This window comes from Mus caroli, unplaced genomic scaffold, assembly GCF_978045245.1.
Source record: "Mus caroli unplaced genomic scaffold, Mus_caroli_1 scaffold_12, whole genome shotgun sequence".
Classification (NCBI taxonomy): Eukaryota; Metazoa; Chordata; class Mammalia; order Rodentia; family Muridae; genus Mus; species Mus caroli.
Genome location: NW_028227267.1, coordinates 42427502 through 42444817, shown reverse-complemented (window position 1 = coordinate 42444817; position 17316 = coordinate 42427502). Strand labels below are relative to the sequence as shown.

Here is a 17316-nt window from a genome sequence, read left to right as displayed (position 1 = left end):
AGTTTCGAAATTTGACTTTTTCCTCCTTTAGAACTTAAAAGGTCATTCTTTTTTTTATTTTCCTCTTTGAACATTATCTCATGTCGTAAGTTTGATCTCATCTGTCCTTTGCATTAGGAAAGACGGCAACACGTGGAAGCTATTGAGTTAGAGTCCAAAGACCTTCTGAAGAGGTTATTTCCAACGGTGTCTGTCCCTTCTAATTTGGTAAGATGAACCTCTTTAACATTTAACCTGAAGTTATGTGGGAAGTTGTTGGTAACAGCATTTGATTTCTGAATTTGGTTTGTTAGCATGCTGAACTTCTCAGTGTCTCCATAACTAATGTGCTTCTGCGTAGTCAGACAGTAACTTCGTTCAAAGCCCCTTTGCCCGAACCTGAAACTTCTGTTGTATTCTATCACACTGAATGGCTTGTAAATGTATTTGGAAAACAGGTTTGTTTGTTTGTTTGTTTGATTTTGAATGGGTAATAAAACCAATAATAATTGATTTAAGTGATTACTTCTTAGTTTAACAATTGTCCTTTAATGTGCTATAAATTAAGTTATTTTATATATTAAAGTCATGATTTTCATCTATTGTTCATCCCAAATACTAGAATGCAGCTGGCTTGAGGTTGAACATGGCTCAAGTAGGATAGAAGAGTGACTGGCTCAGATCAGCAGCCAGTATTCCAGGGCAAAGAAGATCAGGGAATGTGCCTGAATTTCCTCAAATGATGAGATAGGCCTTCTTTAAGTTTTAGTAAGATAATGTGTATATATACTCACAAGTAGGCAATGGAATAATGATCACAAGACCCACCTCGTGAACCTCCATGAATGCTTTTGTTTATAATGTTTGTTATAATGTTTGTTTATAATGACTTTCTTACCCTTCCTGTCCTTCCCAATGAAGTGACCCTTTAGTACAGTTCCTCATGTGGTGACCCCCAGTCATAGCATTATTTTCATTTCTACTTCATAACTATAACTTTGCTACTTTATGATTTGTAACATGACTACTTTTGGAGATAGAAGTTTGACAAAGGACGTGCTGCTCACAGGTTGAGAACCTCTGTGGCAGATCCTCCTGAAGGAACCCAAGCCTCAGAGCATTTATTGTAAAGATTTCAGCACAAGAGATCAAGAGATAATCTTTTACTTAAAAAATATACCTTTAATTATACACATTTAATCATTTCCCTAATTTTCATATACAGTCCTCATGTTAATTAAATAACAACAAGGTAGTTTATTTTATAATCAGAACCCAAAATAAGACCAACATGTGACTGCTGCCTGCTGAGCAAGCTTGCTGTGGCCTACCCTTTTCCCTCCCTGGTTTGAAGCCTAGAGGTGTCCTATTGCAGTCCCTGACAGTTTGGATTTAGTTGACTGTATTCCTCTGCCCTTTGTATAACTCATAAATGGACACCCAGACTTATCTGGTCCAGGGTCAGTATTTCAAGGTAGTGGTGGGCACTGTTGTCTACTTTTGTCATGATGTCTGCTTGCCTGAGTTGGTGGAGTGATCTGCTCTAGGCTGGCTGTGATGTCCTTTGGTAGCTCTTATGCCTGTGTTGTAACAAGACGTTGAAGTTAAGATACAGTTAAAGCTTCAAGCATGGAATGGCTCCTTTCTCCAGGTGTGGGAGGCTAGCTGTTTTCTTTCTTTTGTTTATGTGTACATGTGCCCTACTGTTAATTCAGGGAGAGAGGGCCACTCTGTTTCCCTTGGAGCTGTGGGAGGCTTCATGGGCTTGAACAGCAGATGATCACTTTTACCTGAACTGAAGAAGTGTCTTGTATTAGACAGAGAGATGATGTAGGGCAAGGGGGCTGTTAATTTATTTTCTGTCTTTTTCTTTTGTGGCCATTATCTGATGTTGTTTCTACTGTGTGTTTTATTCATTGATTTACTTAATTTGACAATATTTCATGAGCCAAGAGCACTGAAGAGCTGTAGTTTCTCTTTTTCAAAAATGGCCAGCAACAGTCTTCTCTTCTCTTCTCTTCTCTTCTCTTCTCTTCTCTTCTCTTCTCTTCTCTTCTCTTCTCTTCTCTTCTCTTCTCTTCTCTTCTCTTCTTTTCTTTCTTTCTTTCTTTCTTTTTTTCTTTGGTTTTTCGAGACAGGGTTTCTCTGTATAGCCCTGGCTGTCCTGGAACTCACTCTGTAGACCAGGCTGGCCTCGAACTCAGAAATCCACCTGCCTCTGCCTCCCAAGTGCTGGGACCAAAGGCGTGTGCCACCAAGCCCGGCCAACAGTTTTCTTTTAATGTAACAAATTTGTTCTTTTTTTTGTTTGTTTTGTTTTGTTTTTACTTGATTGTTTGGGGATATGGACTTGTCATGTTGTAGCTCAAGCTGGCCTTGAATGCCTGATTACAGGTGTGTGCCACCATGCCTGGTTTAATTACCTTCAATAACTAAACATTCGTGGCTCTGAAACAATTTGTAAATCATGTAAGACATGGAACGTATTCTATGTGTTTTGTTCACATACTTGTTTAAAGTTGATTTCATGTGCTTTAAAATACTAAGTTCTCACGTGCACTTAAGAGATTAGTATTCTAGATTTTAAAAAGAATTACTTAATATAGTCAGGCATGGTAGCACACACTTTTAATCCCAGTACAACAGAGACAAAGGTAGGCCATCCTGGTCTATATATCAGGCTAGTAGGACTATATACAAGAGAAAAGAAAACAAAATTAACCTAAGCCTCATTAGGATAAATCAACACAACTATTAAATATACAAGGACTCTTACAAGTTTTTATTGCTTGCTATTGCCAATGTGTATGGCAGATGTAGAAGAGAATGATTCCATCTGGGTTTAGTCTGTGTTGGATCCCAGTATTTGAAGTTTTAAGTAGTTTGTTAGTGTTCACTGTTCTGGTTTGAACTCGTTTTGTGAGAATGCCATTCTTTTACTCTAAATAGGGGCTTTTAAACCAGCACGGCACTGTAAGTTGTGCAGTGTGGGGTGATCGCCGTGCCCCACCCCCCATGTGATGCTTGGAGAATATTGAGATACAGTAGCAGAACACGTTATACCACAGAGTCAATAAACAGTTTGTTTTCTTTATTAATGAAACCAAAAATATAAGAAGAAACTTGATTTAAAAATATAAACACTTGTTAACAGTTTCAAGTTTAGTTAAGCTTCAAAAATCTTTAATGATTTATTCTAAAGTTTCAGATAATGGCTTAAACAATATATGTATTGTTTTCTTCACTTAACCTGCAAACAGAAACCAGTTTTGTGTTGTAGCTAAATAAATGTGTGTTTCTCACTCCCATTAAGATTTAAAATATGCATATAATGCATTTTTTTGAATGACGTATTTTCAGAAATTTTGGGAGTACCTTCAAAGAATTTAAAATCTTCTGAACAGAATACCTCTAGTTAGAATTTTTAAATTCTAAATACTTGTGTTTAGAACTATTTTATGTGGAAAAGTTTTTGAAATGTTCCTTATTCTAGATCTTGAATTTTTACGAATTAAGCTTATTAGCCTGTTGCTCATGAATACTTCTCATAGTGTTAGGACATGAATTTTGAGCTTAGATCTACTGCCTTTGAGTCCAAAACTCAGTTGCAAATATTTTGTTATGGATAAAAAACACTTTATCTTGATACTAATATGTATTTAATTTCTTTGTACATTAAACTATTTCTTTACTTATCTATTGCTGGCTATGGTTGCATTTGTCTTTAATTCTAGCACTTTCAGACTTGTGTCAAAAAGAATTGTTTGGTCTTTTTTCCCCCTAAGATAGTCTTTCTATATAGCCTGGGGTGGCCTGAAACTCACCGTGTAACTGACGTTGGTATTGAGCTAGTTATCTTTCTGCTCTCCCTTCTGAGGCTGTGGAGCTACAGGCATGTGCCACCATTGGGGTTTTCTTTCTTTGTTTGTTTTTTAAAACTGTCTGTGAAGTTGTATCTGTCTGTGAAATTCTAAGTATGATGACAATGTATGTAGGCTTCTTTTATAATCATCTGATTTGGTGCTCTTAAATTTTTCTTTCTTTTAATCAGACTTTTATGGAAACCAATAACTGACCTTTCCCCCACAGAATTACAGTGAATGGTTGCGTGGCTTTGAAAAGAAGGCAAAAGCGTGCGTAGCTGGAACTTCAGACGCAGAGGCGGTCAAGGTTAGTTGACAAACTGAGAGTTGGGGCACACCAGAAGCTGCTCTCAGAAACACTGGGGTGATAGAGGATGCATTATTAGCTGTGTACTAGAAAGAATATGGTGCCTTCATTTCTAAAACTAAATGGCTAGTTACTCTCATCACCTTTTAGCTTAAGTTTTTAGTGTAAGTCAAACTAAGATCTGTAGCCATTTTCACTGGCTTGCCCAGATAACCTCGGCAGCACCACAAGCTGGCTTCCTTCTTGTCCTTGGCCACCGAGAGAGTGCAGATCCATGGCTAGTTTGAATCCTGGTTGCAGGAGTAAAGTCTTCCTCCTGTGTGTCAGAAGCATTGTAATGTTTACTTATGGGTCTCCTTACATGGCCGCCGCACGTGCAGAGTAAAACCCTTGCTATAAACGTCGGATGACATTTCTTAGGACTTAAAAAGAGTTTCACAAGGGGACAGCATGTGACCAAAAGGCCATTGGACTGCACTGCTGTGTAGGAATGTACTATTCTGTTAAAAATCATTGAATCCGTTTACTATGTCATGAGATATTGAAACTAATGTGAAGTACAACCCTCTTATTTGTCATTTTTCTCTTATTCTTTGCAGGTTTTGGAGCACAGATTGAAAGAAGCTAGTGAGATGCACACGCTGCTACAGCTGGAATGTGAAAAATACAAGTCGGTCCTTGCAGAAACAGTAGGATACGCTTGAATTACATTTCCATTTTATTTTTAAATTATTGACTTATTTCTTCCTGGCCCATGTGATTTATCTTGAAAACAATAATTGAAAATCAAAAAATTTTTAGGACAATTTTGCCTTTGTCCACAGGAAGGGATTTTGCAAAAACTTCAGCGAAGTGTGGAGCAAGAAGAAAGTAAATGGAAAATTAAAGCTGACGAGTCTCAAAGGATGATTAAGCAGGTATTTAAGGGCAGGCTTACAGCGGCTGTACTGAGCTTTCAGTCCCACCATTGTCACCTGGGAACACAGTGTAGATGCATCCTTGGCCACCCGTGTCCTACATGTGTGTGGCAGGGAAGCAGGTCTGGAGTCTGAGGTGATCTTGAAGTTGACCCATTTGAAAGTCACTCATCTGAGTGACCAGAGGGTGATGTAGCAGGCAGAGTGCTTTGTGAGTGATGGCACTACATAGTCTATAGCAAGATACAGAACCCCAGGTTCGAAACAAGCTACCCATATCATACTGCATTCCAGAAAAAGTTAAGTCCTGCTTCTGTTCATGTGATCCATGTACTACTGGAAGTCTGTTTTTCTTCCATTTTCACAGATGTTGCTAAGAAATTCATGGATCTTTTGCGTCGATGTGTGCAGGCTGTAGGTTGCTGGCCTTGCTCTGTTAATACCCTTGGAGAGTAAATATAGTGATTAGCTATTGCTACCAAAATTAAGTGATTCTAGCTGGCTCTTAAAATAGGATCAGTATAAGTGGGTAGGATCTGAGCATTACTGAAATGAAGTCACATGTGAGACTATCATTTTTAAGAGCTTTAATTGACAATCCAGTATGGGCTACATTTGAAACCTCTAAATGGGGACGGCAAAGGGACTTGCTACAACCTGACAACCTGATCCTATCCATGGTGGAAGGAGAGAACTGTCTCCTGCAAATTGTCCTCTGACCCCAGATGCACTGTGGCTTGTATTTGCCCCTCTTTCAAATACATAAAAATTTAAAAGGCAAAACTAAAAACCTCCATATCCAATCCATGGCCCAGGATAGAGACCGTGCCATGTCACAACTCAGAAGCTAGGTACTCATTGGAGTGTAACATGTCTGCAGCCCACATCTCCAGTGCTCCCTCAGTGGCTCTCTCTTAATGTTGTCTCACATTTCAGATGCAGTCCTCCTTCACAGCCTCAGAGGGAGAGCTAGAGCGACTAAGACAAGAAAACAAAGATATGGAGAATGTATGTGATCTGATGCTTAGACTTGCAACCTGTGAACTTAGTTTTAGCATTATGGGTTGCTCAAACATCTGTGCTTTTAAGTTACTTTTATGTCTCATATGTTTTTATCTTGAGTAGTTTGAGTTGATAACAGCTTTAAATTCATAAGTATTCTAACATTCTATTATGGGAAAAACCATGGAAGGAAAATGTAAATGGCTTAACTGCCCTTTGTTGTGTTGACAGCTGAGAAGAGAAAGAGAGCATTTGGAAATGGAGCTAGAGAAGGCCGAGATGGAGCGATCGACCTACGTGATGGAAGTCAGAGAGGTACTTCCACATCTTTCAGACCTGCTTTTCAGTTCAGTTCAGTTCAGTTGAGACAGGACGGTAAAGTAATTCTGTTTAAGTTGTTTGTAGAAGAGCTTCCGAGTAGCTGCAAAGTATGGGTTATCATGGAGACCAATCTTAAACTTTAAACTTCATTGCAGCTGAAAGATCTGTTGACTGAGTTGCAGAAAAAGCTTGATGATTCATATTCTGAAGCAGTAAGACAGAATGAAGAGCTTAACTTGGTAAGAAGCTTGTCCTCCACTGAGTGTCCAGTCGGCTCTGGAGACACGCGTGCTGGTGTGCAGACTCCACCAGCCTTCTCGTCCTGGCTAACCACCTTTAGCTTGGCACTTTCCTTAGGTTAGAGATCATCTTCCTCCTCTGATGTGTCTCCAAAGATGGTTCTTCTTTTCTTAGCTCCTAATAATGGCATGTTTGGCTTCCAACTCTATTTCAAAGTTTTCTGCTTTTTATACAACCTAATTTCTTGAACATTATTACTTTTTGGTGAATAAAGAAACAAAATTTGATAGGAGGAGTTGTAAAGATTGTCTTCTTGAACTATCATAGTTAACTAGGATTTCTAGTTTTTTTGTTGTTGTTGTTTAGTTTTGTTTTTTGAGACAGGATTTCTCTGTGTAGCCCTGGCTGTCCTGGAACTCACTCTGTAGACCAGGCTGGCCTTGAACTCAGAAATCCACCTGCCTCTGCCTCCCGAGTGCTGGGATTAAAGGCAACACCACTGCCCAGCTAGGGATTTCTAGTTTTGTAGCTTACAGATGCGTGTTCTTCATTCAGGAAATAACCCCAACCAAAGCTAACTAGTCTTTCTAAAAGTAAATTTCAGAACATTTAAAAGTAATTTCTGTACTATTTGTTCTTTTGAGACAAGGTCTCTTATGTAGGCTGGTCTCAAACTCACAGTAATGCTCAGTCTTTTAGCTGGGATTATAGATATGAGCCAGTGTTCATTATCAGTATGGAATCTAGCCCACAGTGACTGACTGACTGGACCAATCCCTTCCTCCCTCCCTCCCTCCTCCTCCCTTCCTTCCTTGTGGTTCTAGGAATTAAACCTAGGACCTCATGCATAATAGGCACATTTTCTGTCTAAATTACATCCTCAGTCCTTCTTTTTCCTTTTCCTTTTGATGTAAGGTCTTGCTAAATTGCCTAAGGTAGCTTTGAGTTTTGTAGCCCTGGCTGCCTCAGCCTCCCAAGTAGCCCCAGGCCTTAGTCTCAGCTGAATTTTAGATGTGAAATTCTTTGCATTCCTGTTCTTGTAATTTTTAGGGATTTGTACTGTTTGCTGACATGCTGACCTGTTAGCTAGATAGTTATCCTGTTCTGTTTTATACACTAATTTTATCTTCCTGAGTTTTAAAACACTTTATAACATTAACTTTAAAAAAAAAAAGTGTGTGAGCATACTGAAAGAATAAAGTAAGTTTCTTGTGATTTTACATTAATGCTGCTAGTTGAGAGTGTTTCAGTTAGCACCACACATGTACTTACCCTATTTTTTCTCATTCCTGATCACTCTTTGTTACAGCAGTTATTACTTTTTTTTTAATTCTACCGTTTAAAAACTTTAGGTTAGCATATAGTACTGAGTTTCACCATGGCATCTTCATATATGCATCTTGACCATTCTCCTCCTCCACACCCATCCCTACTTTTCTTGTTCCCCCACCTGCTTCTTTCTTCTTGATTGGGGTATTTGGTGGCAGCTTGGCTATATAGTCCCAGCTAGCGTTGAACTCATAGCAGTCTTCCTGCTTCAGTTCCCGGAGCTTTGAGATGTATTAAGATGTGCAGGTGTGCATCACGATGCCCTGTATGACAGTGATTGTTGGGAATTCGTTTCTAGAGTTGTGTGAGGGATAGAGTGTTGTGTGCATGTACATGCTCCCATATTTTCAATTCTTGTTGCATTTATCAGTGCTTTGTTTTAGCAAGACCCATTTCCAGTGCAATATAAGACGGGTTTTCTGCATATATTTGGTGTATATCACACTGACTAGGTCTGTGGTTCTCCAAAGTTGTATGCCTATAGAATGTTTTAGAAGAATCTTTGTTTTGTTTTGTTTTTTCAAGACATGGTCTCTCTATTTAGCCCTGGCTGTCCTGGAACTCACTTTGTAGACCAGACTGACCTTGAAGTGAGATATCCACCTGCCTCTGCCTCCCGAGTGCTGGATTTAAGGTGTCTGCCACGGTTCCTAGCTTTGTTTTTGTTTTTGAGACAGGGTTTCTTTGTGTAACCTTGGCTATCCTAGAACTACCTCTATAGACCAGACTGCCCTCAGACTCAAAGAGACCAGCTTGCCTCCTCTTCCCCAGTGCTGGGTTAAAGACTTGTGCCGCTACTGAGCAGCTAACAGATTCAGCTATAGCTAGGGAGTCTTCTTCTTAGTTTTGGTGCTTAGAGCTGACTCAGCACTTGTAGCCTTTGTGCCAGATCTGTAGGCTGGTGGTTACACCTCCATTTTGTTGGTTGGCCCGTGTTAATTACCCTTCTGCTATCAGGAGACAGTTTTAAGTAGCAATTTCTGCTTTTTTTTTTCCTGTCTTGTGATTGTAATAGTTACTTTATTTTAAAATAAAATGAACTTGCTGGGCCATCCATGCACACTGTTATATGGTCTTCTTCACCAGAGAGAACTGAGCTCTCTCAGTTAAGTACAGAAAGCAGCAGGAGCTTTAGCCATTTAATGTACTTCCCCAAAGGAATTGACCAAGTGGGAATTCCTCATGCCATTTTAAATTCTAGTATACTTATTTGTTTTATTTATTTATTTATTTATTTACCTACTTCTTACCTTTTTAAGATTCCAAACCTTTTTTGAAAGTCATGCCTGTGGCTGGGAGGCAAAAATCAGTAACACACACACACACACACACACACACACACACACACTTTTTCAAAACAGGTTTCTCCATGTTGCCCTGGCTGTCCTGGAACTCCCTCTGTAGATCACACTGGCCTTGAACTCAAGAGATCTGCCTGCCCCTGCCTCCCAAATGCTGGGATCAAAGATGTGTGCCACCATGCCTGGCATTAAATTTTTAGACAGTGTGAATAGTTTCCTTTCTATTTAATTGGAACAGTTGTGAGAAAGAGGTATTGTGCATGGACACTGGGGTCATATTCAGCCTGGTTTTGACAATTTGGCTGTTGAGAGTTCTTTCTCAATATTTTTAAAAACAAATATTTTATGTCTATGAATGTTTGCATGCATGTATGTATCTAGTGCCCACCAACACCAGAAGAGAACGTTGGATCTTCTGAGCTTGGAGTTACGAATCTATAGCCGTGAGCTGTGTGGGCACTGGTAAATGAACTGTTGGAATTGAACCGAGGTTCTCTGGAAGAGCTGCAGTGTAACCCCTCAACATTTCTTGCTGGTGCAGTTTAGGCTAGAATGACCTTACATTGCTGTTTTCAAAGTTACTTTGTTGGATTTTTAAACTTTTCACTGGCTTAAAGTAATAATAACTTTTTAAAAATTTAGATTTATTTTATGTGCATGGGTATTTTATCTGCATGTGTGTCTTTGCACCATGTTCATGTCGGTACCTAAGGAAGCCAGAAGTTATTGAATCCCATGGGACCTGAGTTAAAGATGGCTATATTTGAGTGCCGAGCATCAAACCAAGGTCCTCTCCTAGAACAAGTCCTTTTAAACACCAGGCTAAGCCTTCAACCACCCTCATCTCCCAATGGACTTATAAGAAGAACTCGAGGTTAAGGGAGTGTTTTAAAGATGATTAGAAATTTTTATGTGTTCCTTTTAATTTGTAATAGTCTCAGTGACTATGAACAGTAACTATTAAAGGCTCTCAGTGTCTGGCTCTGGTTTGGGGTTAAAGTCTTCTTTCTACACTAAACTCTAGTTCATTCTCTTGCATCTCTTAGGTTCAGCTCTGCAGGTTGGACCTCTGCTGCCAGCTTTTCTGTACCTCTTGTCAGCTGCTAGCTAATCCACTGTGCATCATGTGCATCATGGCTCCTAAGAGTCCATTCTTTCATAGCCACCCTTCATAAGCAAATAACTCAGTCGTTTTGTTCCTTTTCTACAGCTCAAGACACAGTTAAATGAAACGCACTCAAAACTGCAAAATGAGCAAACGGAGAGGAAGAAGGTAGCTGATGATTTGCATAAGGTAAGACACTGCTCGACCTGGAGAAAGTGAGTGTCCCCAACCCATGTCCTGCATGCAGCTTAAGCAGACACTGTAAAACCGCTCCTGTCCTTTTGGGTCCTTAGATGTCGCTTTTTTGGTAGATAACAACAGCAACAGCAACAATAAAACCCTTTGATTTGTTTCCTCATTTGGAGTTAAAGTTTTTACTTTTTCTTCAGTTTTGAAAATTCTTTGAAATTCTTTGGTGTGTGTGTGTGTGTTGTGTGTTTTGTTGGCATGTATGTCTGTGTGCCACATGTGTACTTAGTACTCTAGAGACTTTGGATCTCCTGTAATTGGAGTTGCAGGTGGTTGTGAGCTACCTGTGGGCGCTAAAACTTGAATTCAGGTCTTATTCGTGGGGTTAAAGTCAGTGAATGGTCTTCACTGCTGAGCCCCCTCTCCAGCCCTCTAAAGTTTTCAAATAAGATTTGCCATTGTCACTGTCTTAGTTAGGGTTTCCATTGCTGTAAACAGACACCATGATATGTCTTACAAAGGACATTTAATTGGGGCTGGCTTACAGGTTCAGAGGTTTAGTCCATTATCATCAAGGCGGGTAGGGTACATAGTGGTGTACATTTTAGTTTGTTTATGAAATGAAAAAATATATAAATATCTGTAATTTCAGAAGTTTGTTCCTTTTAGTCAGTGTTTTGTACCGATATACGTTTCTTCTCCTTCCCTCTCTCTTCCTCCTCCTCTTCCTCCTCCTCCTTCCTTTCTTTCTTCTGTGTAGCCCAGGCTAACCTTAAACTCAGTGTTGTAGCCTGACTGCTGGACTGCAACTGTGTGCCACCATGGGGAGCGCAAATGGTTTTTTTATTCTCTTACTCAAATTGTTGATTTCTTTAGGATTGTATTTCTGATTCTTCTCTTTTTTTTTTTTTTTTTTTTTGGTTTTTCGAGACAGGGTTTCTCTGTGTAGCCCTGGCTGTCCTGGCACTCACTTTGTAGACCAGGCTGGCCTCGAACTCAGAAATCCGCCTGCCTCTGCCTCCCGAGTGCTGGGATTAAAGGCGTGCGCCACCACGCCCGGCTTCTGATTCTTCTCATTTGGTTAACAGTCTAATTGTCGTTCTGATGTGCAGTGTTTTTAGTACTTCTTGTTTTAACGTAGAGCTATGCAAGTATTTGTGGGAGATTATAGTTATTAGAAAAATTACACATATCCCTTTCTTGGAATTGCATAATCAAGGATTTATATAAATTAGATTTTGATACCTATATCAATTACTGTAAACATTTAAATATTAATATAATAACATTTTTTACATTTCTTATTTAAATATCATGGCATGTTTAAATATCAAATACATGAAAAGTATTTTTGTTGTGCATACTTAGAGCTTATGATTGTTATTAATAAAAAGACTAAGAATTGAGAAATTCTTGAACAATTTCAGATTATTTTAAAACAGATTAAATGTTAAATGTGAATTCAGAAAATTTGTGTTAGAGTACCAAGTTTTTTTGTTTTGTCTTGAGATAGGGTCTCAGAGCCTTAGTTGGCCTGGAACTCTCTTTGTAGACCAGCTGGCCTCAAATGCATGCAGCTGTCTCTGGAGCTGGGATTAAATGTGTGTGCCACCATGCCCAGAGAGGACATACTCTTAAGGTTGAGATGTGTATTATTTAATTTGGTGTGTTACTTTAAGTTTAAAATAGAAAAGGTGTAATTTTAGTATGGCAGTGCAGTTCCTCAGACAGTACGGGTGTAGTTAAACCATGTATGTCTGTGGCTGAAGTGGCAGTGGTAGGTGACACTCTCCTGCCTGCAGACAGTAGGAATGCTCAATTGGAATTCAGATGCACATAAGTGAATTGTGAATTGGAATTCAGATGCACATAAGTGTGTTTTACTGAGTTAACAAACCACTTTGTAAACTGAAAGTATGGGCTGCAGAGATGGCCCAGCGGTTAAGAGTACTAATTGCTCTTCCAGAGGTCCTGGGTTCAATTCCCAGCAACCACATGGTGGCTCACAACCATCTATAAAATGATCTGATGCCTTCTTCTGGCATGCAGGTTTACATGCAGATAGAGCACTCATGCATAAAATAAATAAATCTTTAAAAACAAAACAAAACAATGTTGGAGCCCATTCATAAAACGTTTTCTGCTACTTTTCTCTAAATATGCTTTATGTTCAACAAAGGTTCCAGATGAGGAGTTAGCAAACCCAGACGATTAGTGGTCCACCCGTGATAGACTTACATGTTTCATTCAGAAACAAAACCAAGAGAGGCCAAGTATGGGTGGTGCCTACTGTAATCCAAGCACTTGGGCAGCAGGAGCTAGAAGATCACTAGTTCAATATAAGCATTGTCTGTCTACATAATGAGTTCAAGTCCAGCATGAGCTACCAGGCTATCTCGAAAATACCAAACTTAGCTAAACACAGTGAAACTCTGTAGAGATGGCTCAGTGGTTAAGAACATTGACTGCTCTTCCAAAGGACCTGGACTCAATTCCCAGCACCCATATGGTAGCTTACAACTGTCTGTAACTTCAGTTCCAGGGGATTCAACATTCTCACACAGACAGATATGAAGGCAAAACACTAATACACATAAAATTAAAATGAAATAAAAACCATAACACCCATTCTTAGATGTGAGCTGTCAAAAATCAGGTTGTGGGTTGGAGTTGGCAGACTTGTAGTCTAGGCTAAAACTTAAATTTACCAGTGTGCTTATTTCTAGCTTTAATTTCCTTATTCAGTTCCCATGTTTGAACTGCTGAAAATGTGCACACATATTGTTATAAACTGGTGGGAGATGTCGCTGTTTTCATTTCAGTGACAAAATTTTTACATCACATGTTGAGAGGAGCTTTAATTTTGTACAGAATACATATTAAGTTACTTCCTTTGTGTGTTTTGATATATCTTCTCCTTGTGTTTCTGTTACAGGCTCAACAGTCACTGAACTTTATCCACTCAAAAATTTCACTAAAAGCTGCTGGAGACACTGTTGTTATTGAGAATAGTGATATTTCCCCAGAAATGGTGGGTATTTCCTTCAGCCTCAACTTTCTAGGCTAGTTGCCTTGTAAACTCTCTGAAGAGCAAGCATGTTCTTTGGCTCCAAACTGTGCTTCCTTGTTTGGGGGATGGGAGCCAACTTTGGGATGGAACCCATGGCCTTGTGCCTATGACACACGCTCTGCCTCACTGAGCTAACCAGCGCCAGATATAGTACTCTTAACCCAAAGCTGTCTTCTCTCCCGAGGGCCGCTGCGTTCTTGCTACTGGTAGTCTCACTATAGCTTTGTGAGGTCCTGTAGTAACTGTAGTGTGTCTACGGAGAGGTGTGCATTAGTGCCTTGGCATTAGAGTGTAGATGGTGGACTCTGTGCCCTGCTGCTTACTAACTTCATTTGTGGCTGTCACTCTGCTTCAGTAAAGGGTACTGGCAGTGTCACCTGGCCTGTAGGGTTATCAGAAGGAACAACTGAGTACCATGGAGACCTTGAGTAGAGGGGTTATGTCTGGCACCCAGTAAGCAGCCATGTGTTGCTCCTGGGCTTGGGGCTGGTGGAGCCATGCTGTCCTTTGCTGGACAGGTTGTTTGTTTTGTTTTTTAAAACATAATTGTTTTCTGAAAGGAAAAAAATATATTGTTTTCAACATTCATAGATTATAGAGTTTTCCTTTATGGCATTTTATGCAACATAGTTTTCTTTGGTGCCAGCTAGTTTGTGCCACTAATCCGCAAACATTTTTGTATGTGATTTTTACTGTTGCTAACTTTGTTTTATAAATGTCTAGGTCATTTCCCTTTTCTGGTTGCACATTGTTGTCTTTGTGTTTGGAGGCTTTTGAAGTTATTATCCCTTCCACCTTCTTTTCAGGAGTCTCCTGAGAAAGAGACGATGTCTGTAAGTCTCAATCAGACTGTGACACAGTTACAGCAATTGCTTCAGGAAGTAAATCAACAACTCACAAAGGAGACATAATCCAGGTGTGGGTACGGACACTCAGAACTGCTGCTTCCTTATGCATAATGCAGTACAGATGACATTACTCACTGGAAAGTGATCTACATGGCACTCAAGAAATGGTCCTTCTCACAGGTTCTAGGTGTCAGCTTTGACCTTTCTTGTTTTGTTCCTTTTATGTACACATTTTGAAGTCTTTTGGTTTAGAGGGAAAGAACTATAACATAGTTACTGCAGTCTCCTGTCAGGCAGCTTGGTTGTGATATGGCTACCTGGGTTGGTCTGTTGTAGGCCTATAATTGCCTTTTAGTTGATTCTAATCCTACTTTAGGGCAAGTATCTATGGGCATTTCCCATCTTTTTATGACTGGTTGCTTTTGGCTTTGTTTTATCAATGTTGGACTGAAAATAAAGCCATCATAACTTCATAATGCGAAAAGAACATACAGTACTTATTGTATACCTAAAGATAGGAGTAGTAGATTTCTGTAATTTCTGCTGATTAGAGCTGGCTTGGTGGTTGTTTTGTTTTGAGGTGACTTGCTCAGGCACTGTTTGGCCTGGAATGTGCTAGAATCACGGTGGCAACATACCAAGTTGGTGTATTGAGTTTCCTTTTGTAGATAACCTAAGCAATTTACTCCTTCATGTTTGAAGTGAGGGGCTTGGGTTAGGAGAAATAAGAAGGCCATCATTAGATCATGTTGTGTGCTCTTGTTGCTTACATGACTGCAGAAAAGCCCAAGTCTAGCAGCACTTAAAAATGCTTCGTATGACTTAATTCATACTGCTAAGGTGAGAACATTTTTGAATATACAAAGAATAGTTCAGATATTTTTCTTCGGAGGCTCCTTGCCCCAAAATTATTGTGTGAAAGGGGCAAGGCAAACTGCCATTTGGAACCTATACCAATGTTCCTATGACTGACAGCCAGGCAGAAGGCCCAGGGGTACGGGTAGGTTAGGCATATGGAGAAGTTAACAGCCTTCTCTGGTGATGTGGCAGGTACGTACTGTGGACACTTTCTGTTCAGGAGAGCCAGCCTTTAGCCTACCTAAGTGCATGCCCTCAACAGTGCTGACTGTCTCTCAGAAGACTGGGCGCAGTGAACCCTTTTCTGTTGTTACGGTCGGGACAGGAGCTCTCGCTCGGCTCAGTTTTCTGTTTTCTGGAAGTCATGTTTCTGGCACTTTTCTTCCCCAAATTGGCAGATGACTTTGATTTCTCTTTTGCAGAGAAATTCTTCTCCTCGTCCCAGGGCTGCAGCCTGACTGTTCCCTTTTCAGAGCCTTTCTTAATCTTGTTTTCCTTCATGTAGTCAGTGTTTAGTTTCACTTCTCTTCTTGGGTTTTTCTCTTCCTCCTGTAGTTTCTATGTCTCCTCTAGGGTACTCGCAAACACCATTTGTCAGCATCGTGAGTGATTTGCTGACACTTCTCTTTGCATTCAGTAGCACAGTCACAGAAAGGCTGGACGGATATGCTCAGTCTGCTGACTGAGCTACGAGAAGGGCTTAATTATTAGAGAGCTTTAAGACTGAGACTGAGTCTGACTGCCTCCTGCCTTAGACCATGTTTGTTCTTCTTACAGATGGGGTTTGTAAGTTTCAGCCTGGTCCACTTTGCTCCTTGGGTTTGCATTATACTGAGCAAGACCTAATAAGAGTGGCTTCTCAGGGTTGTCATTTCAAAATCTTTTACCTAAAGCTTCTGAATCCTGAGGTGTCCTCTCGTGTGATCACCGTCAGTATGAGGGGCTCTGGGTGCCACTGAGAGCGCCAGGCTGGGTCTTGTGAACTGTGTGCTCGTGGGTTGCTTCTCTTACCTTGTTCTAAATAGATCACTTTCTTATCTTTTACAGAGTGAAGTAATTGGGAAATTACTCGTTAGAAGTTAACAGAAGGCGTTGTATTATATTTTGCCAAATTAAAGCCTTATTTATGTTTTACCCTTTCTACTTTGTCAGACACTGAACAGTTTTGTCTTTTCTAATCCTTGTTAGACTACTGACTTAAAGAGAAAACACTTTAAAAAGCCAACTCTGTAGACACCTTCAGAGTTTAGTTTTATAATAAAACTGTTTGAATAATTAGACCTTTACATTCCTAAAGATGAAGTAAATGTAAACTTTTACCTTATTTTGCTCAATTAAATTGTTCAGAAGATCAAAGTGGTATAGACAATGTGAAATTTAACATTTTAATACTGATGTTGTACACTGCTTTACTTAACATTTGGGAAGAAGCCGCCTGTGACATCAACTCAAGGAAACACTTTTTGTTGCTATTATAATCAGCAAATAAAGGGACACTTATTATTCAACATGACTCACTCTGATTGTCGTTGAGTTTCAACAAGTTTCACTAGCGCTTCAGACCGCTGTTTCTAATTGCAGCCACCAAACAAGACAAGTCTTGTTGCTTCTGTAACTTCCTGACTAGACCTTTGTGTCTTCTCTGGGTCAGGACTGTGCCAAGTCCCACAGCGTGGGTGACAGCAAGGTGCAGGCGTTTGAGTCCCATTCACCGTGGAGGAGAGCTCTGCTTTATTTTTGCTATTATTACTATGGTTTCAAGTAACATCTGTTAAGTCTCCCTCTTCAGAGAGTGTTAGTACAGGTTACATGTGTTCTCTTTTCTGTTGGAAGCTGTGTGTCTGTGTGTGTGTCTGTGGGATTAAGAACACTGTTTTCTTTAGTATCCTGTGCCAAAGAATATTAAAGTACCTCTTAGTATTATTGCTATTTTACATTTTGATTTTAAGTGCATGAATGGTTTGCTTGCATGTATGTATGTGTACTA

At 39.8% G+C, this 17316-nt stretch overlaps 1 protein-coding gene across 38 annotated transcripts in view; it reads left to right on the top strand.

Annotated features, from left to right (window-relative positions):
* The window catches only part of Ktn1 (kinectin 1), a 91885-nt gene extending 75043 nt beyond the window's left edge, over positions 1–16842 (top strand). For 11 of the 38 annotated variants that reach the window (XM_029469356.2, XM_029469358.2, XM_029469357.2 and 8 more), the window contains 11 exons: positions 118–207; positions 4069–4149; positions 4749–4838; positions 4974–5066; positions 6003–6074; positions 6300–6383; positions 6545–6628; positions 10470–10553; positions 13489–13584; positions 14430–14539; positions 16377–16842. In XM_029469356.2, coding sequence (XP_029325216.1) covers positions 118–207; positions 4069–4149; positions 4749–4838; positions 4974–5066; positions 6003–6074; positions 6300–6383; positions 6545–6628; positions 10470–10553; positions 13489–13584; positions 14430–14534 — 879 coding nt within the window. In that variant the 3' untranslated portion in view covers positions 14535–14539; positions 16377–16842. Of the gene's footprint in view, positions 1–117; positions 208–4068; positions 4150–4748; positions 4839–4973; positions 5067–6002; positions 6075–6299; positions 6384–6544; positions 6629–10469; positions 10554–13488; positions 13585–14429; positions 14546–16376 lie in introns of all 38 variants that reach the window. The other 27 variants (XM_029469362.2, XM_085828599.1, XM_029469361.2 and 24 more) reach the window with 8 other exon arrangements.
* The last annotated feature ends 474 nt before the right edge of the window (positions 16843–17316 follow it).